Genomic DNA, 25,833 nt, shown 5'->3' on the forward strand with positions numbered 1-25,833 from the left:
TCTACTATCCGTTTCAATACATACAATACATTTAAACATAGATCAGAGCGGTTTTATGCTGTGATTTCAAACGAAACGTGGGATTTAAGCATTTCCATGCCTTTTACCTGCAAACCAGTGATTTCATTTAAGTTCAAACACTTGTTAATCTCATTTGTCAATCTACTAACACTCATTTTCGTATCTAACACCAGATATTTATTGCCTGATGTATTTACTGATTGTCTAATATGCTACAACTGCTACAGATTGCAAAATAATTGTCATAAGACTGGAAGAGGTAAAAAGATTACAGCGAGCTCCGCAACCTGAAACTGATGTCAAACTGATCTTTCTTAGAGGTTTTGGATATATCAGTTATATCCTTCGACACTCAGAAAATGTTGGCCAATATCACTTGAAATAGTGTTTGTCATTGTCACACCTCAATTTTCAACCACTTATCCCAAGGTAGTTGCTTCAGCTTTCCTTTTCAATCTATGTATCGTTACCCTGCAGTTTATTAAACATGATTTAACGGCAGTTTTACATTTTGCGGACAACTTCTATGTCTAATGAAGTTAGTTGAAAACAAAGTTAGTTCAACATAATGGTTGCGTACCAGGACATTATTGCTGCTTGGTTGTAAAAAATAAGCTTCATTCCAGTAAAGTCTTTACGTTCTATATGATTCTAACTAAGTTAAGACTCGAATATTTTTCTACATAACCAGTAGTTCGAAATACATAAAAAATTGTCCAATTTCAGAGCCATGTACAGATGCGCAGCTTCAGCTGAATCGACCCTAAATGAAATAGACAAAGGACCAAAGAAGAAATATTTCTAGTTAACCAGAGTGATTTAAACTTATTAGTACAAATAATGGACAATTCCATAACATGTGTATGTAATGGGGGTGCGCTTCGCACTGTCGTACGGCACATTCAAAGTCCAGCGCCCTATACACGGCTTTATACATATGATGTTTTCCTAGCGTCTAATAGCAAAAATGGTCTCGAGCAACTTATCTAAAAATGGAATGATCCCCTCATGCAATACGGTCTTAGATTGAACCTGAAAAAAACTGAATTTCTGACAACCGATCCTCATGAAACAAACAATATTACTACCGATGGCAGCGACCTGCTCTGGACTCTGGATTTAAATATTTCGGGTGAATGTTATCAGCCAATGGAGAACTGCGTTATGAAATTGTTTCACACATTGAAGTAGCGTTCCACAACTGATGCTCTTTGTTTCAAGTCTACAATTTAACGCAATGTCGTCCGCTCTGTTGTCTTCTATGGTTCTGAATGTTGGCCGACTATAAAAGACAGTGAACGACGTCTTGTGGTAATGGAAACGAAAATGTTAACCAAACCATGATCCACACTCTGTAAGTTGATACTTCGATCACAAAGAACGCCAGTTGTGAAACCCCGCTTCATCCAGGTTGCACGCTGATGGGTGTACCAATTTCATAACACAGTTCAACATCGGCTGATAACATTGATCCGGGATATATAATCGCTTAGCTCTGGCCAGGTCACAACGGCGGTGATAGTGCCTATTTCATGAGGATCAGTCTTCAAAAATCCAGTTTATTCAGAACCAATTTGAAACTGTGTTGCATGGAGGGATCATTCCATTTTTGAACAAGTTGCATCATCTGCAAAAAACTGTGTCTAGCGCGCCGGGCGTTGAATGATGTGTGGGACAGTGTCGATAACAAGAACAAAGGGGGCGCTTCCTTGTTGAACACTGACCGAGATACAAGCAGTTTTGATATACCCGAGACACTTCGAACTTTACTTTCGGATTGTGCATACCAGATGTGCTCGTGTGGCATACGATCGAAAGCCTTTTCTAGATTCAGAGATGCAGTGTAAAAGAGGCAATGCTTCTCACGGTGTTTTTCCATAAATAATCGCACAGCTTGTTTCACAGTTTTTTGAACGATGTTGTGAATACGGTTGCTAAGAATTCGTTGAAAAATCTTCATGGTATGAGATAACACCCGGATCAGACGTAATTCGAGTACTCTTTTCTTTTTCCACATTGAAACGGCCATGCTTTCTTGTCAGTCAGATGGTGTTCTATTCTCCTCAATAACCCGATTAAAGAACGCACTTAGTCACAGTGTTGGGTTCCAACTCCTTTCCAGAGCTCTAATGCGATGTCGTCAGGTGCCGTTACTTTCCCCGATTTCATTCGCTTTACTGCTTCCTCGGCTTTAATTGCGCTGACAGATGGACTGCTACAAACGTTGGCATTGCTTGTGCAGGTGGAGGATAAACAAATTCTTCCGTATTCCTGCCATCTATCCCTGCCGGCTCATCTATCGGTAAGCAAAGTAACGTTCTCGTCATTAACGCAATAGAAGTGTTCTATATCCTATGTGCGTTGTTCTCGGCTTTTTGCAAATCGGTGCAAACCTCTCTCGCTGTCCCGAGTGCCCCTCATAAAGATGTTTCTAATGGACCGTTTGGATCACAGCGATCGCTTTTTTTGCTTGCCGATTGGCATTCTTGTAAATTTGCCAATTTACCGGCGATTTATAGTTGAGAAACTTATGGTGGAGGGGTTTCTTTTTACAGACCTTCATTTGGACATCATCATTCCAAAGTCATGTATCTTGGTTGATGAACCGCTCACCTGGCTTCTATGTTTAGCCTGTAAGCGTATATGCAAAATATTTTCGTCCCTCTGCACAGTGACGACGTCTAGTAGGATCAAGTTTCATTACTAGTCCTTATTGCCTAAAATTTGCAACAAGATTAGTTATTGTTGACCCATCCGGATTAGTTGCGATTTGCATGTGGGATTAGTGCATGGAGTTGACTTTTTAACTTAAAGATAATATGTCTAAACTATGACGACGGTTTTGGGTAGGTTCTGTATTCCTTAATATGAATATGTAGCAGCAACACATTGAACTAGTAGAATGATCCTCGTATTAATTAGCTCAACTGGAGAAAAGGCACCATAACTTTCAAAATTTCTTCAACGCTGAGAATATACTTTGCCAATAATACAGCTAAAGATTATTTTTCTTTCTCTCGCCGATAAAAAAGACTTGATTCGTATATGAAATGTGTACATTTCCATTTTCTAAAAAACAGTTGAATTCTCTACATCGTTATCTCCTTTTAACGTAACTATTTGCAATCAAATTGGTTAAAGTACTCCAAAATTTGTTCATTCAATATTGCGAATTTAATCTTCTCCGATTTTTTTTCAGTATGTTACCGAAAAGATGGGCGGTGCCGAGGGCACCAAACTTGACATGGATTTCATGGATATGGAAAGAGTAAGTTTCAGCGAATATTCTTTTCAATGATGATTCACTTATTTATATCTTTTATGTGCAAAGAAAACTGATGTGACAGTAGAGTTAGTTGAAGAGCTACAGACCAAAACAAAAGAGTTTCTACAGCCAAATCCAACAGCACGTGCCAAAATGATAGCTGTAAAAGGTATTTCTAAACTTTCGGGACAAGCTAAAAGCAATACTTATCCACAGCCAGAAGGAATACTAGCAGATTGCATGTTATTGTATGGCAAGAAGTTAGGAGAAGATAGTGTATTCGGTAAGTATTAGGCGTAGAATTATAATTGCTACAAAAGTCGATTTGTACTGCCAATGGACAAATATTTGTTTCAGCTACGGGCCTAGTCGAATTCGGTGATGCACTCAAACAAATGGCAGATGTGAAATACTCATTAGATGACAATATTAAACAAAACTTTTTGGAGCCACTTCATCATTTGCAAACCAAAGATCTTAAAGAAGTTATGGTGAGTGAACTGGGAATTAATGACACTGGTCAACAAAGTTGGATTAATTTTGTTTTATAGAAACATATGGTTTTATTAGAAGCATATGATACAATTATACTAATTGAGTTCATAAGCGAGAAGCTCTATAATGCTATTAAGTTCTTATTTTTTGCGAATTAATGAGAAAAATTTGCAAGTGATGATAAATATTTATACAATAAAAGACTAACAAACATTCTGGGTGATACGCTATTTTTCAGAAGAAGAAGTGGGTAGTCGAATAGGTTGCGTTTAACGTACCCAGGTAGGAAACACAGTATATAAAATTGTGTATTTATCGAGCTCAAACTCTCATTCTTTGAAAGGGGTTTCAAAATAAAGTATCGTCCCTTTCTATTATCTCTAAAAAACTCATCAAACACAAGCTTTCTGCAGGATTTCTCATATTGTTCCTGGATATGGTGCTACCACGTTGGTTTGGAGTCGAGGTGAACTCCGATATACTTGACTGTTTGTACCAGCTAGATTTCCGCCCCTGATAATCGGGGTGCGTGTAGCTGCCCACCAAACATTCCGGTCACATATTATGTCCGCAAATTTGCGCGATAATTATTATGATTAGATCGTCCGCAAATGCCTGTGCGACTACCTTTGTGTCCTTTAGGGCCCATAACGAGGTGTCCATTATCAGGAGACATAATAGAGGAGAGGAAACCCCTCTCTGCCTGGAAATGATTTGCAGTTTCTTCATCGCTTTCTGTATACCTCTCGCTCTGTAAACATAGATGACCTAGCTACAGTTTCAGCTTTGAGGTTGCCCCAAAAGAGTAAGCCTCTTCGCAAAAGTGTATTCGTGATGTACGGTTAACTGACATTATGTTCTTCTTTAGAGCTTTCTGAGTTACTTTGTACCGATTCCACCCAACGATTGAATCAGACCTTAGAAGATGAATGTTCCTCTGCGAATTTCATCTACGTCATAGAAGAAATAAGCAGAGCACCAATTAATCTCATTATGTCTCTGTTGAGGAGGAGAGAGGAGAGGAGGTCTTTTAAAATCAACATGCACGAACGGAGTCTATCTCTTCCGTTGTTATACATCAGGTCCGCATGTCGGAAGTTTAAACCCCTGCCTTTGATTCGACGACTGATAAGTGCAGTGACCGGTTTGCTGCAAATTCATTTGGTACCTGGAGTTCACCTTTCAGGGCCACATCTGTAACCATTCAGCACTCGACACGGTAGTCATACCTTGGGTACTGGTTTTGATTACCGCGTCCCACACTACGACTAGGTAGGTAATCGTCGAGAGAGGAAATGTAAAGTAACTTTTCAAACGAAGCATAATCACCCAAAAGTTTGACGAGTGCGGTAGTCGAAGAAGTTACGGGTCAGTCTCAAGATCGCATTACCTCGGGATCGAATTCCAGCCCTACCAGGATGGCTTATCGCCAACGATCATGTAAAGAATAAATGGTCTTCTCGAAGAATTCGACAGGCTCTCTCTCAAAGAAGTTACACGCCTAAGTTTAGAGTTTTACGCGAATCTTGAACTTGCTAGTCAAGAAATCCTGTAACATGGATCTGAGTTCGCCAAATCTGCCCAGCTCAATCCGTCCACCTGTGATAAGAAAGCGAAAGAAGCGCTGCAGGCAACCAGCATATGGAAAGACTTTTTAGTATGTCTGGCATATTTGCCCTTCTTACGGAATGACATTTCGCTGGCAGCATGTAATTGTCGGACTTTACCACCTTTCAGTGACAAGAAAAAAATCTTCTTTCCGAAAACGTGGAAGTCGCCCCGCCGATGGTGAAATATCGATTTATATACCTCTGCTACCGTAATGTCAGGTCCTGGCCGCTTCTTATTTTATACTTTTGTAGAGAGGGCTGCCTCTCTCTATTATGGTGAAAAGTGGGCAATCCGCTGCGCCATTCACGCTTACGTCATCGGAACGAAGTATATATATCGGAAATAATGTACAATGTAGGTGATCTCGTTATTAAGTGCCGCAGTGCATTAATTTTCCGTGGCTAATTTGCAACAAAATCCTCATGGACTAGCTCATACCAACAGCGAGCTTTAGGTGTATTCAGCGCAGTAGGAGGACTCTTTCAGTTGAAATATATTCTGCCATTTTGGTGGATGCCACTTCCCGTTCAATTGAATGCTGTGTCAAACGACAGAGCTCACGACGCTCGGCAATTTACGCTTGTCTGTAGCGAACTGCACAAGCAACTCGTGAATCTTGTACCCCATGTTTAGTTTTCAGTTTCGTCATGTTGCGGAAAACGGAATTTTATTTTTTATTTCAGGTTTTCGCTTTGTGACCTGCCCGTTTGCATCTACGACATACCATTCTGCTCTCAGGCTGTAGGTGTGTATCCATAGCCCACACATCTGTAAGACTTTGTGGAGGCTACACCTACTATTATTATTCATTTTCTGGAGGAATGTTCCAGATTATAACTGCTTCACAACTACCGCGCTTTTCCAAATGAGCCTTTGCTCTTCAATTCTGGGTATTCCACTGGTCTTTCATCCGGCCTGTCCAAAGTCTTCCGCCCATTTTCAACAATTTCCTCTGGTTTTCTTTCCAAAACAAGAGCACTACAGACTACTAGAGTTGGCATCTTCGTATCGGCAGTTGCATCACTTTGCATCACGTCCTCTGTATGGCCATCTACATAATGGTGGGCCGAATTGATTTGAGAAGCGACTCACTCTTTCAGTATAGTGGAGGCAGTTATCTCCACTTTCCATAGGTGCTTTCACCGTAATATATTGAAATCGGTCAAAAATATCTTCTTTGATAACGCAACTCAAAATATTAAATGATTCATTCAGAATTATTTTATTTTAAAACTAATAAAGTCGGTTAAATTGAATACAAAAAGTACCAAGTCTTTATCAATTAAAGACAATACGATTTTATGATAAACAACTTTGTTGGCCAGCGCAACTAGAGGAAATGGATTTTCCTCCAAGAACATACTATATCTTGGCCATATCTATCTCATTCAATGGGTTCACTTTATTCTCCTTTAGCATCATCGCAAAAAACTTCAAGGACGAAGGCTCGATTTCGATTGCAAACGGCGGAGACAAGCAAAAGGTAATTTAAGGAAATTGATCTATTATTTAGATACATTTACGTTTTTGTATTCGTCCTCACTTTGATGGATACGAAAGTATTACTAACATTACTTTTTAAAATAAAAAGCGACAAGATACAACGTTAACATGTGTGCAATATAAGTAAAAGTTACATATATATGTGGAATATTTTCATTTTCAACTAAACCTTTTCGTATAAGATGTTGATATGTGAGATATTATTTTGTTTCTTTATATTTCTGTTTACAAACTAAAGATCAATATTTCAATAAATCTCCAGCACGATCGCCAATGGGAAGCCCTGTTCGGGGTGCACGACTTAATGGTATTTTATTGAATGAAATCAAAAGTATTATTTTCAATGATTTATTGCTAGTGAAAATGTATTTCGATGAGTTTGTGGAATGTTAAGTATTGATAAGTCCAATTGATAGGATGAAGTATATTTGATTTTTAGGTTTTCAAATAAAGGGAGATGACTTTCTAGGAATCGTTCTTTTTCGCAAATCTGTATTAACTACGGAAATTATTCCTCGTCGACCGACTTCTCCCAGTGTGACCAATGTGTTTTATTTTGATACGATAAACGCTTGACTGGAAAATGCTATTTTTATTTTGAAATAAGGTCTCGGGTAAAGTTAGGGTGTTGAACAAAATTTCAGGAATATTGAACATTTTAACCAGCCTATTTAGCTCCATTCCTCCAGAAAACAAGCTTCATACTAAGACTGATAGAATTTTGCAGTATAATCGAAAGTCAGGACATGCAAAGTAATCTCTCAACCCCCTTGAATCTCTTAATTTAGCTAGGTCAATTCACCTGGATCCGGTTCTGTTTGCCTTCTTCTTTTCCTACTACACCATAGTTCTTTCCCGGTTCTTGGTCCTCTGAACTTTTCATCTCTATTCTACTCAGTCGGTGGATCATGTCCTCCAATCAATGAAATCGAAGAGCACATTTCAAGGGGGTTAATGCAAATGACCTAGTCTCCAGGTTGGGGAATCGGAGCCATTGGCTTACATCCCGTCATCCACCAAAACAATCAAGCACCATGTAGAGAAACAGGATGAACATGGACAAGATCGATACCGAAACTACCGCACACGTGAATGAACCCTACCCTCTTCGATCCTGGAATGTTAGATCACTAAATAAATCAGGTGCTGTCAAAGGCCTACTCCAATAGGCTAGCAAATGCAAGGTGAGGATTTTAGCAGTCCAAGCAACCAATTGGAATGGTCGCGAGATAATTGACATGAAGTCGCACACAATCTTCAAAAGTGGAAAGCCATCAGGCAAACGTGAGTTTGGAGTTGCTCTCATCGTGGATAGGGACTTTAATGCAAATATAATTGACTTCAAACTGATATACGAAAGATTATGTGAGCTTCACATCAAAGCAAAGTTTTTATATATGGTTTGTTCACATACAAGCCCCAACTGAAGAAGAAGATGGGGAATCAGTAATGTCACGGTAGCCTGGAAAGACTATACGACTCATTGCCTCCGAATGACGTCAAGATATTGTTCGATGATTTCAACGCCAAGGTTGGGTTTCGATGATATATCAAATGAAAACGGCCAATGCCTCCTTGACTTAGAAAGTAGTAGAAAGAAAGCGGGATAGCCGGGCCCCGGATGACATTAACTTCAACCAGATAGACCACGTTTCCATCACCAAAAGATAGTAATGCATCATTGTTCTTATAAAAACAAAAATATGGCAATCATTAGGACGAAAATGAAACACGTGAGAGATGGACGTCTTATTTCAAAGAACCCTCCCCCCTTCATCCACAACTCAATCACAAGCTCTTAAGCTATGGTCAAACATAATGGGAACATTGAACCGCGAACATAGGTAGAAATAGTCAGAAATCAAATGAAATGAACCAAATCATAAGAGTGGTCAAAAGTTTGATCTGCCCTATCCACAAAAAAGGTAACAAGTTGACATGCGAAAATTACAGAACCTACTTTTTAGGTCCTATACAATCTGCACAAAAATACTGGAGAGAAGAATTAGACTGTACGTCGCTCAGACGATTGGTGAATGTTAATGATGTTTTCGGACTGGAAGATAGACAGTTGCCGAGCTATTTACAGTCAGATATATGCTAGAAAAATGCTCGGCGTTTATGAAAAATTCGTTGATTTGAACCAGGCATATGACAGTATTGACCGAAATGTATTGCACAAAGCAATATTTGACTTGGGAGTTCCAGCAAAACTGGTTCCATAAAACAGCATAGTTCGGATTCAATAACAACCTGACAGATGCGTTTACAACAAACGTTGGATAAAGGCGAGGAGATGGGGTGATACCTCTGCTGTTCAATCTGGTACTGGACGTTATACGAAAGTTTATCTGTGGACACAAAAAACACGCTGCTCTATAAGTATTGCCAAATCGTCGCGTAAACGAATGATATAAACATCATGGAGTGATCTTTCACATCAGCAAGAGCGATTTTTATAGGCCTCGACAAAACATTAACAAAACCAACACGAAAATGATGATATAAACGAGAAAAATTACGCCCACTAGACAAAGTACTACTTAAAAAATGTTTATATATTTAGTTGGACAACTGACGGAAGCTGAAAATGAAGTCGATGAAATACAAGGCCGAATGCAGTTCGCAAACGGAGCTTTCTACCCGTACCTGTAGATTTTAAAAGCCAGCTGCATACACAGGAAAGCAAAGCTCCAGTATACAAAACGATAATAAGACGAAGATCGGTAAGAAAACCCCGAAAGCGCAAGGCAGTTTCTGTCCACGATGGTAGCGCATCATTGCTCGGGTTTGGAGAACGCGATCAATGGAAGGATATTCTGGAAACCAAGGCCCGAAATGGGCTGCAGAATCTCGACGAAGAGCAGCATATGATTCGGTTTGTCTATTGAGTTGTCTTCTGTGTTCCGCAGTTTAGATGAAATGTCAGATTATGTAGTAACATTTGAAACAATTGTAACTATTATGAAAATTAGTTTTATTAATGAAAATAAATGTCTTAGAAAGTGGTAGCCGATTGTTGAAAACTGGAGTTACTATGGTGGATGAGGCAGAGTCTCGTACTGCTATTCGGTTAATTTTTGGGTAGTTATCCTGGATATATGAAGAGGCGCATTTTCATTAAGCAGCATCATATACTATGTCAAGCAGGTCAGGTCAGAAATTTTAGTATATTCCCTACTTCCAAGTATTTCAACTTAGTATCTGGTATTAAGTATTCTCCCAGATACCTCGATCTACCTTGTGCAAGTCCCAAACACTGTCCCAAAACGTGTATCAAGGTTTCGAAACACTCCGCCCAGAACCTGCAGACGGTGTCCGTAGATATCCCTAGCTTCCCCAGTTGATAGTTTAGTCGGCAGTGATCAGTGAGTATTCTCACTATAATCCGGAGGTTCTTCTCGGTAAGGTTTAACAGTCCTTTGTGCGCTTGGATCCGTGTACCCCCACGAACACCCTGGATTGCTCTATTCCTGGTAGGCTGAAACTCAATCTCTCAAGGCATTCCCTTAACAGTTTAGAGTTCAACTGACTCGACCTAAATGCCTTGATCGTCGGTTGGCTGTCCAAATGCTCTGTAAATGTTTTTGTTTGCCTCAGTTTTGTTGTGTCCAAGTTTAAATTCATAAAGAAAAACTTTAGCCTTTTGACCCGCAATCAAAGATTTCTTTTGTGCCAATGTTATTGTCTGTTTTCTGTGCGGTTGCCTTGATCATGTATTTCAACTGACTTGATTTTGATTGATTAATAATTTCGTTTACTTTACTGCCAAATAGAATTTGTATTTTCGGTCTCTTCGATGCTCGATGAACGTCAGTGCTGAGGAAGGAGCCAATTTATCTTCCAAATTCATCAGCTATTTTCTGTTCTTTTAGTCATTGTTTCCACAATCTATCCCGAGTTTACTTTCCATTTGCAAAGAAAATCTTGCAGATTAGAATATGAAAAGCAATAGGTGTAGACTATGTGTGAGTTTTAAGGTTTGTTACTTACCATTACATCCGGACATGTCAATACTTTTCAATATTCCACAAGCTGAATAAATATGAATTATTAATACTAAAAGATGCGCCGATTATAATTTTATTTTGCTTATTTAAGATCAATACTCAAATAGATTAGTAGTGAATAGGGTAATGTTAGTAAGATATTGTATGACCATTTAGCTGTAAGAAGTATAGTCAAATCCCTAAGGAAATATTTGCCTAAATGCAAAATGTTTTTGTATTTGGAACAAAAAAATTCCATGCAAGAATGTTCTAATATTTGAAATTTTCTCATAAAGTTAGAATGCTTGTAAATGCTTTAACCTTTGGGCGTCTAAATTGTACATGGTTGTGCGTATCTCATCTGTGAGATTAAAAATTAGAAGGGGAGCTTCCTAAATTTAACTCTCCAGTGAAGTATAGTTGACATATATTTGATTCTCAAATACAGCACTGGACAAGTAACAATGTAGCTTGCATATCAGAAATGAGAAGTCATGCCTTGCTAGGCTCTCGATTACCGTATCTGTACACGGAAATTATGCACTTCGTCTCACAGATTAGTTGCGCTGGCTTGAAGGTTAAGAGTCTTAGTCATCCTCTGAAAAGGCGAACTTCACATTTTTTATGCATGAACACTGGAGGGAACGCATTTATTTAAATTTCTTCTGTTTGCAATGAAATAAGCTTAAAATTTTAAGAGTGAAATCTATCGGTTAGGCGTTTTTATATTTTTCATAGATAGAAAAATAAGTTTGGTCTTAAGAATGAACATATTCATTCGTCTGTAATTAGATGAAGTAGATGATATTCGGTAGAAACAATTTAAAACTTCTAGTTCAAATCTCCCAAAATAATAGAATAGAAAAGTAGTTTCATTCCAAGTTTAATAGTTATTCAGCGATTTCGTGCGATTCATCTCTGTAGTTCTGCATATAAGTTTTATATTAATCTTAAGCTCTATTAGGTGTTAACGAATAGATTTATAGTATTTACTTATTTTATATTTTTCTCTCTTTTCTTTTTGGATAAAAACATGGATATCATCATTGAACATGGACACGAATATTATTTGTGGCTCTGCTCCCAACTTATTGGTTCATCCTTTAATAAATGCTGCACGACGTATTATTATTTGAATGCAAAATCACACATACCCACATGACAATACATCACCACACAAAAAATTCAAATTGGTTTCAAAAATTGGAAAAAAAATTCAACTAAAATGTTAATTATTTGTATAAAATTGAACAACCATTCTAAAATCGTGCTGCTTGCGCCGATATAATTTTGTATCTATTGATTTTTGACTTGTGATTTGATTTGAATGAACACTCCATTATTACTTATCGCTCGGTCCAATAAAACAAACCAAAATATACTCTTTTATAAATGAATATATAACACTTAACAACAAAGGATCTCACATTACAGACGATGAGATTCGTGGTGCTGAAGAGAAATTCGCCGAATCATTGCAGTTAGCTCAAATGGGAATGTACCACTTGTTGGAGAATGATGTAAGTAATTTATTTTTTTGCATATCATGAAACAAATTTTCATAGCTTGTAAGAATTACCTGTTCATAAAGTAATGTTGGAATTGAATTTGGGCAGCCTTTATTGAACGTCATATAGGGAGGCGAGCAGTTGTATAATTTACCTCAAAGTCACTATAGTGTCATGCTATCGATATTGGTAGAGTTGTTTTTGCCGAAGATAGCACTGAACTTGATGTTACTCGAAGTGTTATCAGTTTAAATCTACCTTCGAAATTTTTTCCAATATCTATCTCAACACGAACATCAAATGGAGGTTGTTTTGTTTCAAGATTCTCTCTGAGAAAATAACAAATGAAGGAATTCGTCGGCATGTGGGCCGCATTAAGAACGGAAATCTTCAATTTCATTGCAGATTACATCATGCAATGGTACTCACTGACGGGGGGGCTGACCTACATTGCCAGGAACTGACAGCGATGGCACGCAGGTGACATTGATGCACCATGTTTCGCATAGGGGTTTACGACAACCATATATAGTGCCAGGCAATGTGGAGGGTAGAATATGGTTTGTGTATCAAATAATTCCCTTATCTTTTTCGGCCTATTTCATCATTCAGCGATGGCCTTATATCCGTATTTAATTGTTTTTCACCACATTTTGGGAGCTTAATTTTGAAGCATATTTTTTGGATTTGCATGATTCGCAAAGAAATTCATAGGAATGTACTGGCAAAATATGCAAACCTTCAGAACGCAACGATTTAGGCAGTGGCAAGTAAAATTTTACGTTTTTTCCTAGTCATGCTTGGAACTTCAAAACCAAGAAGAGTTTCATTCTTTTCTTCACAGTGAGTGACTGGACGTCGAGCACCAGTCGACTCAGCTGTGAATGAGTAACTGAGTTAAAAAAAGATAATAATCACGGGCAAGCGTTCACCACATTGCCTCCTGCTGTGCAGTTGTGGTCACAAATAAAGTCCTCTAATACACTAAGTGTCCGGATAGCTGAGTGGTTAGAGCACAAGGCTGTCGTACGGAAGGTTGCGGTTCAAATCTCGCTGGCGGCAGTGGGATTTGTATCGTGATTTGACGTCGGATACCAGTCGACTCAGCTGTGAATGAGTACCTGAGTCAAATCAGGGTAATAATCTCGGGCGAAGCGCAATGCTGACCACATTGCCTCCTACAGTCTACTGTAGTGTACCGTTACGGTCTTGAATGAAGTGCTCTAACACACTTCAAGGCCCTGATCCAATATGGATTGTTGTGCCAACGATTATTATTGTTATTATTAATACACTTCAAGGCCTAGATCCAGTTGAATTCTTCCGCCAACAATTAGTACAGTTACGTCTTGATGGTTTTGCCTGAGTTGCCGGCGTGTAGGCCTAACCCCACGGACTTCTTAAGACATCAATTCATTTTGCGACAACTCCAACGGTATCAGTCAGCGCTCAAACTGGTAGGTGCAAGATTTTCCTAAATCCTTTATCGAACTAAGGAGTTTTACAGCACAACTCCACGCTTGAAACCCAAAGGTCTCTATCCGCGATGTGGACATAACTACAATCCCCATGAAACACCCACAAAGGAACCACCCGCAAATAACCGGGCTGAGAACACCTGCCCCAGGAATTCTCCTCAGACATATGAACTTAATGGGTTATCCCGGTTACGATGGTACCAGATAACCTCTGGTGAGGCTTCATGGCCGAAGCTATTTCAAATATGTGCCCGTGCAGACTTGAGGCTGATTGGCCAAGGCACTACAGCATCACGACCAGCAAGTTAATGTGAATACATCTCGCGGTGCCACCACGTGGAGGTTCTCCTTGGCTAGTTGGTATTGATTCAGTCGACAGGGTCGCTACACCGTCTACCTCCTCGCCACTTCAGAGCGCTAATGATTAGTGGAAAGTAACTTTGGACTACTTCAATGATATTTTGTAAGCCAGCCTATTACTTTCATGCACTTCATTCTATTCGGTATACGTCACCTCTTCATCTTGACCACTTTGTTTCTATAATCGGTACTGCATCTTTTTCATTGATAAGTGATATTTACCTGTCCCAGCTAGCACTGGTCACTCAATAGAGTGGTACAATTGCGATTTAGATTTCTTTAATAATGATTTCACCCTAAATTGTTCTCTTTTTTCGATGTATGTAAAATAGGTTTTGTTCTCAGCTTGTATTCTTTCGTTGATAGATGTTTATGCTAAGTTAATGTTGCATACTTTTGTGCTAAGGTTTATAGAGTTCTCTACCTCCTCGAAGATGTAATTTCTCATCTAATGTTTTGAAAACTTCAACTATTTGGTTTTTCTCTGCCAAATTTTCACGTGTATCGATACCGATACCATAAAAAAGGGTCGTTGACATCTCAAATATATGTGCATATCATAACAATGTTCTCCGCAAAGCCAAATAAGACAGCTGCTTTGTTTACGGTGTAATCATCTTTTTGCGAGTCGATAGTTACCCTCAGCGCCTATACTTGGCTACCATCTAATCTCTGTGAAGATCCAATTTTCATGTCTTACTCCAAAACCGTGTCTTCTTTTTCTTTTTCTTCAGCCTTTGTCCCGTTCACTCGTGATGACTAAATGGGTTCTAGAAGGTCAAATTTTAAACCAAATTTATTGTCTAAAATTTTTGGTAATACTAGAAGAGCGAGTTTGCGAAAAACCACGGGGGGGGGGGGGGGGGTGGAAGAACGCACCTACCGTTATTTGGCTGCCAGAGACACTCCGCTCGCTTTCAAAGAAGTGAAGCGCAAATCGGCGGAGCTCCTAAATGCTCTTACAAAAGAAGACTTCCAGCATTGCTTTGACCAATGGAAAAACGAATGGAATGGTGTGGGGCAAGGGGAGTACGAGAAGCATTCGATTGTAGTAATTTTTAAAATAAAATTTTTTTAGAAGCAGTCTTGTTGTTTAATAGCCAGACCTCTCAGTAATATTGTATAAAGTAAGTTCTTGGGTGTCCGAACTCTTGACGATTCAGGCGTTGCACTCAAGTGCCACAACTAAATCCCCAACGAATTTTTCGATGCAAGGCATATTTAAGATCGGATGAGTTTAAAACCTCACTGGCATCTGGGGTGAGCTAGATCCGTTGATAATGTAGGTATTTGAGAATATCATCTGGATCAATATTACGGTCTACAATTTGCACTTTTTTGGCTGCTTTTAACAATTTCCCACGCTTGTCACCCCTGCTTACTATCTGACAATTGTGCACTTCCTCTGCAGGCTACACTTTGGTTTCGTTGTTGATTCCACTTTTCAGGTCAATAATAAAAAAATTGTCTGGCCTATTAGGGCCGTTAGCGCATTTACTAGGTGTTTACTACTCATTTCGCTGCTGGTGGCAGCTTGAATTTGGCTAGTGAATCATTATTATTTCCCCGAGTTTACGTTAGTTATTGATGGGAGGTTCTTTGTTGGAGGCTGCGGGCCCGATAACGTGCCTGTGTAAGTTCGATTACGTGCCTGTTTGGATCGTTTTGGTGGCGAAGTTTTCCTCAGCTGAAACATGGGACAACTCGATATCATCATGAGTTTTTGGAAGTAGATGATTTAATTGCACTACCAGCAGGGCTGTATGTATTGTTAATCATTGGGGAGTTAATTACATTTGCGCTGTTCATTTGTAGACGAGATATGGATATACTAAAAGTGGAGCACATTGCATTAACAGCTACGAAATGGATTTGGTTGGCCTACTTGTGAACGAATAGCTCCGCATGCATGAACTGACGCTATAGATGTAGCTTGACTCTGCTCCGTTAAGATTCAAATATCATTCTCAAGGATACACAAAATGGAAGCAACCCTTAGGATTTGAATCCGATTTGAAGGATTTCCTCCACAAGTTCTATCAGAATCATATGAAGGTAGATTTGAAACCTTTGAATGTGAGCTATTATTCCCACGGGTGCTTTGGAAAGCATAATTCATGGTTGCCTTTCACCCCTTGGTGGAGGTAGCATCTCAACCCCGCCTACATGCCAGCATTCACGCCTCGCTGAAATTCGCTTCAACTCCTTTCAGGACTTCCTCTGAGAGCACTGCTCTATTATCCTTCGGGGCGACCCACTCGTCGGTATCTTGGGAGATTGGATTCCACTTATTCCCCTCCTTAATGTGTGACCTATCGATTCCCACTTCCGCTTTCTGATCATATTGCCTATGGGTAATTCGCTACAATTCTTTGTTTGAAATAGTATCAGACCAGCGTATCCCAATGATATGTCGTACGAAGGCTTGGAGCTTTTAACCGTGAGGGTTAGTTTTCATGTGCTACTCCAATCAAGCAACACAGAGTTGGATTGTTGTGTTGAGATAGTAACTGCATATCCCGAGTTTCGACAAGGGTGCAGAAGCAGATCTAGTATTGTTACTACGTCGAGCGACATCTAGTTCGGTATCACCGTCGGCAAAAGCGACGCTTTCTAGATATACAAATTGATAAACGCCTTCGATTCTCTGGCCATTGATGGAGGTAAGGAGAGTGCGATGATCTGTTAGATTATCTTCAGTCCAATTCTATTTGCCTCTCTTTGTAAATCCAGAGCCTGCCGGTGAGAGAGCAAACACATGTCATGAACGCAGTCAAAGTAAATGTATTCGGACAAGACAGAATGAAGAACGTCACCGATAACAAGAAGAAATAATATTGGTAATAGGATGCTTTCCTGGCGAACTCCAATTTGGACCTTAAAATTCTCCGAGATTCTAACTCGCTGCAGTACGTGCCATTTTGCGCCTTCCGCCTGATAATAGCTATTAATCCCTTTGGAATGCCCCCTTGCGTGGAACACACCAGATACATCCCTTGTTCATGCTGCCCAAAGCCTTCTCAAGATCGATGAAGAGGAGGTGAAGCGGAAAACTGAACACCAGAACGATCCGTAAGGTGTTGATGTAGTCAATGCAGGAAGATTCAGAGCGGAAATCAGCTTTTGAGATGTCCTTTAATCTGTCCCATGATTATTTTAGCTATTATCTTTGCCACGGCGCAAGCAGATAGCCCTCCAGCTGTCGGGTCCCTTTGTTTGGAATCTTAACCATCATCCCCTTCTTCCATTCTTTGGGGTCTCGCATCCCCAGGAGCGGAAGTAGCAGACTGCAGAAATTGTAGGTGCAAGGATAAGCAGTTGGGTAGGAAGACCGTCAGGCCCAGCGGGTTTACGCCGTTTGAGTGTATGTATTGATGTCCGAGATGATTTCTCTTCTGTTTGGAGAGGCAGTCCGTGTCGGTTTCCCATGAACTGTGTTTGAATCGATTGTGTTCAGAGTTTGTAAAAGTTTAGATCCATTTACAATTAAAAAAGGGCAATAAAATGGCAAAATGTTTCTTTTGAGGAGTGCAGAACTGCACGCATGACAAATGTATTGCCATGTCAAAATTTTGCTAATAGGACTATAGATAGTGATGTCTAATTGTAAATGGAACTAAAGTTTTCTCAACCGTGACTGTGTTCCAATTAATTGTTAATGTAATATCCACTTTACTAATAGTATCAACATATCCACTCCACAGATTGAACAGATGTCTCAACTTGTAACATTTGCAGAAGCATTATATGACTACCATTCACAGTGTGCAGATATACTAAAGGTGCTAACTGAAACGCTAGCACAAAAGTAAGCTATCATAATTTTTCGCAATAAATTCTTCAAATAAGTTCTTGCATTGTTATCTTCTCAGACGTGAAGAAGCCGAAGGTCGCCCGAAAGCAGACTTCGTACCAAAAACATTGGCCGATTTGAATATTGAATCATCAATGACCGGACTGGAGGGCGGAGGTGCGAATCGAAATGGTGGAATAATTGGCAGTGGGAATGGTTATGGTGGTGGCGGACATTCATTGCAAAGTAATGGTCGCCATTATCCACCGTCCCGTATAAAGCAAAATAGTATGAACTCCCATCACCAATTGTACAGTTCTCAACAGAATTTATCCTCAAGTGTTTTTAATAACAATAACAATAATAATACAACTAGTAATAATAATGTAAAAAATTCCAATTTCACACGATCACGCATTTACGGGTCATATCAGTCTCTATCAAATACAAAAGTAACAACAACAACGACAAATTACAATAACAATGCCAATCAGAAAAATTCCCAAAATAATGTTGATTTAGATTCAAGCTATGATTGGCTAAATGCTTGGAACAATCCACCACCAAGAATTCCATCGGTTTCAAGCTATGGTACTGCTACGTCAACATCCGCAAATATCACGAAAAATCCAACATCAACAGCAAGACCAACATCCAATAGTAACAAATTTTATAATTTCAATAGTCATTCTAAAACTAATATTCAACTCAACGATCCTTGGACAGGTGAAATTCATTTAGTTTTCTTAATTTATTTCTTTTCCATTCGAATTTATTATTTTCTAAGTTCTGTTATGGATTGTCATATTCACTTATTGTTTGAGAAAGAAATCAGATGATTATTAGTTTAGTTTAGATTAGTTTCATCTCGTGTTTTACTGTCCACATCATTTCAGCGCGTATGATATTATTTTTTCATAGCTGACTTGTGTTCTGTTGTCACAAACACTACACATGCACAACATATTTCTATATCATGTCACATTGCAACCGTTTTTTGTTAACAGCAGCTGTTGTCGAACTTTCCCAAGTACAAAGTAATTTATTAACCTCGAGAGGGAGTTTGAGAAGTTCCACCTTTTAAAGATGTATCCTTGAGCGTTCTTTGTAGTAGACAAATCTTGAAATGATAAACTATACCGGTACTTTCCTTTTGAAAAAAATATCCACTTCGTAGTACGATGCTCATCCTAATGTCATCCCTGCATTTTGTTTCAAGCTGAGTAAGTTCCCCCTCACTCTATTGTTGACAGTACCTCAGAATGGATGAGATTGATATTCGGCTGAGATTCGTTGGCAATGATTTGTGTGTAATATTAGCAAAATGAGTTACTCACACACATACTTACAGGAGTGCATGGTTTCTGTCGTTAAAGTTTTGTAAATAAATGTAGACATAGGTTTTGGAGATTAGGGCAGCTTCCCTAATTTGTCGTTTATGCTTTACTGCTTTCGTGATTGAATTTCTGGGTGTCCTTCTTCTTATTCAGATGCAAGGCACTTTGATTCCTGTACATTATTCACTGAGACGTTTCGTTCTGTCAGTTCTTGCTAACGTATTTGGAGAGAAACGTTAAAGGATGATAATCCAAATCCCTGCCTACGCGTTTCGTGGATAATAATCTAAAGGACGACAGAGAACAAGTGTTGTGTTTTACACATGTCTTCTAACAGTGAAAAATTCCTACAGAAAAATTTTCACATTTGTATTTCAAAGCTTTGCTTCTCTCGTAAATTTTGTAAATGCTAGCTTGGAAAGACACATACAGCTTTCACCGCATTTCTCACGTTTTACTCAATCAAATATTTTAGTCACGTGCTCTGTTCATATCATTTTCTTGTCATCTCATCCCATTCCGGCTCATCACGTTCACATTGCGTTATATGTAAATTATATTTGGGTTTATGTATAGTTAAATTTATATTAGTTTATTCCATAAACTCTCCAGCATCCGACAAGACTTCACAATAGATACAATAGTACACGACACGGAGATGGTAGCATACACTTTTTGATAACGAAAATATTTTCATATATTTACTAATAATCTAAGAAGCGTCATAAATAGATGCTTTTTCAGGTGATATAGTATAATGGTGATGGGATTTTGTTGTGTATGTCTATTGCATTTTGATATTACTATTACCTCGAATAGACTATGACTGTTAAGTATCGATATTGGATATTTAAATTGTTTTTCAAATGATATTTTGGTGTAAAACTACTATAAAAATCTATTTCATTTCGTGTGTAGTGTAATTTCCCAGGGAAACAATTTTAAAGATGACAATCAACAAGCAATTTCAATTTGAATTAGTAAAGGTGAAAAATTCATCGCCCACAAATTTTTGACATATTCAATTTTCTATGGTTGAGGAAGTTTACGGATTATAAAATGCACTACATTTTGACGATATGAATAGTAAATGGAAGATATTTGGTAACGTTCCCATTTTCCCAGTCCCCATTCCACACTATCACTATTTCCAATTTCAACGTTATACCTTGCGTCGCATATCAAAAGCGCTCCATGTCTCAGTCGATGCTCATCAAGGAAGTGCTCTTTCCCATGTTTTTTGTTCTCGTCAGATATCAAACGTCGAATGCCTTACGCACTGCTGTATGCGCTTGATGTTATCTTCGGTGATATCATGGTGAATGATCATTTCAGACGACATTGCGACCGAATTTAAATCAAACACAGTTTTTGACAGTCCGAAAGAAACTGTCCCTTTCGTTGTTAGTGATACCGACCTGCTAAGAACTGAGCGATAAAAGTATGTTAGATCTGTGCTCTTGGCCAATAGTAAACTATGCTGTGAAAGTACAGCATCGTTTTTTCTGTCATCCACTATCGTTTCGTGTACTGGCTAACTACCGAAGACAATGAATGCCAACGTCCGAAATGAAGGTGCTCACCATCGGTTTGGTATTGCACCCATCGTGAAGGAATTACGAAAGAGGCGTCTTCGATGATATGGTTATGCAATTCGACGTGACGAGAACTCGATAAATAAGATTGGTCTGAACATATAAATCAATAAAAGGTCAAGATTGATTAGCGTGAGTATTGGTTGTGTAGGCATAATCCCACGACTCAGTTCGGAAACGGATTGATTTAGAGACCACAATCAGAGTACCAGAGTACTGGCACCGAGCTACTGGTTTATACTGAATGTAGGCTCAGTATTCATAATAGTGAATGTGAGGCCTACCTAATACTTCTGCGGACTTGTTGCCGATATGTACAGTGTAATTCCACGGTTGAGCTCAACCATAACCACAATCAAAGCCCCACACGCAAACAGGCCGAGAGCAAATACCCCAGGAATTCTCCAGAAGCATATGCTGTCAGAGGGCCATCCCAGTTGCCATCGTAGAAGATAACCTCCGGTGAGACTTTGTGTCATTTACAATCAATTCCAGTACATAGGGTTTAAATGGAATCAGGCTGCTGTGGAGAATCGCAACAAAACGATTTTACCAGCCAATTATCGTTCTGCGTACAATAGAACACATAAGACGTCGTGGCTGGATCATCTCAAAATCGTACAACACAGGGGATCCGTACGTAGAACACCCAAGAAACCGCCTGGCATATATGAATCTAGCAGCTCTTCTGCTTAGACCTCATGATACGCCAGTTTAGTCAAACCTATCCTGAGCTCGATTAGGTGTGGGTGCAAGTACAGACGCGATTGTAATACTCAAGTACCTCACTGTATTCCGGCATTTGAAATTCACTCTGTTGTGGTGAAAGACGGAAGTTGCCTTGTGGCAACATTGTGGCGTTTTCTCCGTTGAGACCCCAAGACCGACTTTAACAATCCGCGCTAACATATATACTGTTCTTATCACAAAACTACATGCTAAGGGTATATGTGAGCGCGGGTGGCGGATCATGTAATCAACTATAAGCGTGTAAAGTGTGGACATTCATTGCACTAAATATACGCACAGTACAGCCTAAACCAGCACTGAACCACACCTTAAATTGAACTGCGATTGAGCATGGTCTTACGTAGTTGTCAAATGCCATATATGAATATCGAATTTCTGTGTTTGAAATATAATAGACGTTATTTTGGATGTTTTTGTAAGGACTGTCGGTGCCTGATGTCTAGGTGTTTCGATCGAATAAGGAACCTTGCGCTTAGAGCTTGTTCCCCAGCACACTGATTATCGCTGTATTAGATTACATCAGAATTTTCGCTGATCCCAGCATCATTCATGAGCCCGATAAGATGAACTGCTTCTTCTGCTACATTTGTAAGACCATGTCTTTTGCCTGTGTGGAGAACAATGTAATCTAAATCCCCCCTTAATTATATTAAGAAACCGTTCTCAAAAATTGCCCAACCGGAAAATTTGAAAAAAGTCATGGTGATCCATTCACAGGCTAGCTAAGCCTCAAAGTAATCCCCATTACGATATCTGCTCAAATAAAGTTGATATTAATTTATAATTATACTTAAAAAATTTACTGTTAACCTAAATTTTGCAGTAAGGTAGAAGTTCATAGGAAGGATCATATTGGAACGTTTTTTTCTTATTAACAAAGTTATAGTAGATCAAAGTTGCCTCTTTTGCATCAAATTGTTACTCCCCACGAGATGAAATATCAGCACCACATCGAATTCAATATCGGATATATTCAACGCACTACGAGCTATATATAAGTGGAACCACGGTATAGCGTATTTTTACATTAAAAATCAACAAAACTTTTCATATCTGAAGCGTCCAGTTTCCGGTTTCGTGACCTGTTTGTGCTTCGTAATTAATAATGTTTCTGGTTGAAACGCTAAAAAGTTTTCTATTTATGATAATCAAAAAAAAGCTAGCTTTTTGTAAAATTAATTAAATATTTAGGGGCTGAAAAAAATGGAAACAAATTTATTAAACCCAGATATACAGTAAATTTGAAATTTTAGTATATGTTTTCTATTAATATTTTCCTTCTTCAGCCTTTGTCCCTTTGCCAAAGGACTGATCGAGCACTCGCGAGACTTTCAGATCACCATACAGTGTATCAAGCTACAGTTGCTTCGTCCGGCCTTTTGGTCTTTTCCCAACGACTTCGATGTTCAGACTGATCTTGGCAAGTGAATTCTCGTTAGCGCGAATTACGTGATCATACCATCGAAGAAAACTCTCTCGCGAATAACTTCATTTCGGACGTCAGTATGGCATGCTACGCCAAGTAACATTTTCGTCTCCATTATCGTAAGAGATTGTTCATTGTCTTTTATAGTCGGTCAACCCCCAGAACCATAGAAGACGACACTGCGGTAAATTTTTAACTTGAGACGTTCGCTGATGCGTCGAGTCATGATAAATGATAAATTCACGAAAAGGAACTGGTTCTTCGAAGTCGTCGTAGGTTTGCGATCGGAGAGCTTAGAAGGGTCCATGTATATTTGAGTCGGGATATTCTCATGTCGAGTTCCGTTACCAGTGCTCTGCGCTGTTGAACAGACCTAAATCTGGCAACTGGTGCGGATGTGTCATGAATGTACCGTTGTTAAGTTGCTTTATCTCGGCGAGTGTAGTCTTCCATGCTTGCCGGGTTTTGACATGCCGTGGCATAATGAACCAATACATTTTTTGAAACGGCCTCGTCGCAAGGTTTTGACCTTTCGAGGTTTTGTACGGTGCATCGATTCCTGATATGATTAGTCGTCGTGATCGCTTACTCCAAAATAAGTATAGGAATTTTCCAACTTTGAGAATTGTGCAACTTTAATTTTCTATCAACCCTTCTAAGGATATTGGGTGGTACAATATGTTTTCTACCAGTGGTTTGTTAATATATTCTGATCTGTTTCTGTTTTCCACTACTCATAAAATTTTAGTAGTTTGAAATAAAAATCGCATCGATAAGTGATGATAATATGGCCAATGCGATACTTATTGGAAGGTTTTATGTAGATAGAATGAAAGTTTATCTTCAAATTGTTGTTGATCTAAACATCTTATTTTTGTATACTTTTCGCTCCATTTTCTCTATAAAAATCAAGAAATTAAGGATGGTTTGTCAGTCAGGTCAGTTATTGCGCTCAATTTACTAAGACATTGAGGGAAAAGATGCAGGATGTTTTGAAATTTCTATACCGATGATTTCTCGCTCTAATGCCAGTTTCTAATGAATTCTGTGGGATTAATCACCTTTACTAATAGCTAAAATTATGAAGACGCAACAATCCAAAAATGTCATTTTATTTCTTAGGGAAACTACACTTCAATTGAATGGTTGTCAATATGATCTATCTCTATTCAATATGCAAGAGTAACACATAACAAAAATATGTACGGGAACCATTTCTAAGTTTTCCAATTCTTTCATTCATTTTTTCCTATATCTTCCTCATGTGATTTGCCTTTATCAAAATTAAAAAGAAAAAAAGTACAAACAAATTTGAAATTCCGAAAAATCTTTTAGTAACAAAACCAACTCATCTGGAATTGGATAACGGTCATGCGCAGGCTCGATCTGCTAACGGTAAAACAAAAAAGAAAATAATATGAGTTTCACAAAATTTTTGTTTCTAAAAAATTAATTTTTAATATATTATATCAAAGTACTTTTCTCACTGCATGAATTCCAGTACTCAATTAATCTTATTCCATTTTTTGTTTGTTTATGAAATTGCTTTTAGCTTTTCCAATTGACTATTTCATCTCTGAAAACGCCTCCGCTGTTTTAATTTCTATAAATTAATTCGGATATTGTGGAGAGAATAAAAAGAGACTTATTTTTCTAAAAGATCTCTTTCAAAATTAAATGAAAGCAATTCTATTAGGAAAACCTAATTATCCCATAAATGTAAGGATCTTCTGTTAAGGTCCATCTTTAATTTGGAGGATCAGAGGAAATTTCGTGAAAGCCTGAGAACAAATTGGAAAATGCTGTGAACTATGCCTTTTACTGTTAATTTGGTTCTTGATGTTCTGCGTTAACTTGAAACTTATGTCTTGGTTAAAAATAACTAATTTGAATGTTGCATTTAGTCGTAATCAAAATATTTTTAGTGGATTTTCAAATTAACCCTACTAAATGTTACTTTGTATCTGTTGTTTGGAAAAGTATTCTACTGCGCATGCTTATTCTCTTTACAGTCAATCGTTCAATACTTATTTGTAACTTGAATATTTTCGTTTATCTATTACGAATATGTGTGTATATAAATGTAAAAAGAAATGCACAGAAGTCATGAGACACATTGAATATTCATTGAATGGTTGAATTGGATTGTGTTAATGATTTCTGCAACTGCTTCACCATACTTTTTAATGTTTAATTAAATTGATAAAATAAATAACTTGTAATTACAGCGTCACCACTTCCGTCGCCAATGAGGTCACCTGCTAAAACTCCAGCACAGAATCGGGCTCCATGTTGTACGGCATTGTACGACTTCGAACCAGAAAACCCCAATGAACTTGGATTTAAGGTAAGTTATTTGGTTGGTGGGTATATTCTTTTTAATTAAAAAGAACTTATTAATTCCGTGATATCTATACAACTGTCATTTATTCAGCGATATTACAGAACTTAGGAATATTCCTAAGTTCTACTACAATTCGAAATCATTCCTTGAAATGTGATTCGTATCCTTGAATAATCTTAAAGTCGCAACTATAATAAGCATATGCAGCAACGCACTTGAAATCCCTCAGTGAGAATTGTACGTCGTGAAATGTTCCCCTTCGATAGTTTCCATAAACTTCCGTCAAACACAGAAGATTCGGTAACAACCGAATTTAGCATAGGAAATGACAAATAGATGTAGGAAATGTCATTCGAAA

The 25,833-nt window shown here is 38.4% G+C and overlaps 1 protein-coding gene across 9 annotated transcripts in view; it reads left to right on the forward strand.

Moving 5' to 3' along the window:
- Window positions 1-25,833, forward strand: part of LOC119653910 (endophilin-A) — a 133,932-nt gene that overhangs the window by 97,327 nt on the left and 10,772 nt on the right. The window contains exons 3-12 of one of the 9 annotated variants that reach the window (XM_038059064.1): window positions 3,221-3,289; window positions 3,353-3,448; window positions 3,503-3,569; window positions 3,644-3,777; window positions 6,809-6,875; window positions 7,134-7,202; window positions 12,319-12,404; window positions 17,935-18,038; window positions 18,103-18,749; window positions 25,360-25,478. In XM_038059064.1, coding sequence (XP_037914992.1) covers window positions 3,221-3,289; window positions 3,353-3,448; window positions 3,503-3,569; window positions 3,644-3,777; window positions 6,809-6,875; window positions 7,134-7,202; window positions 12,319-12,404; window positions 17,935-18,038; window positions 18,103-18,749; window positions 25,360-25,478 — 1,458 coding nt within the window. Of the gene's footprint in view, window positions 1-3,220; window positions 3,290-3,352; window positions 3,570-3,643; window positions 3,778-6,808; window positions 6,876-7,133; window positions 7,203-12,303; window positions 12,405-17,934; window positions 18,039-18,102; window positions 18,750-24,466; window positions 24,527-25,359; window positions 25,479-25,833 lie in introns of all 9 variants that reach the window. The other 8 variants (XM_038059068.1, XM_038059061.1, XM_038059062.1 and 5 more) reach the window with 8 other exon arrangements.

The sequence above is a fragment of the Hermetia illucens genome, chromosome 4, assembly GCF_905115235.1.
Source record: "Hermetia illucens chromosome 4, iHerIll2.2.curated.20191125, whole genome shotgun sequence".
Classification (NCBI taxonomy): domain Eukaryota; kingdom Metazoa; phylum Arthropoda; class Insecta; order Diptera; family Stratiomyidae; genus Hermetia; species Hermetia illucens.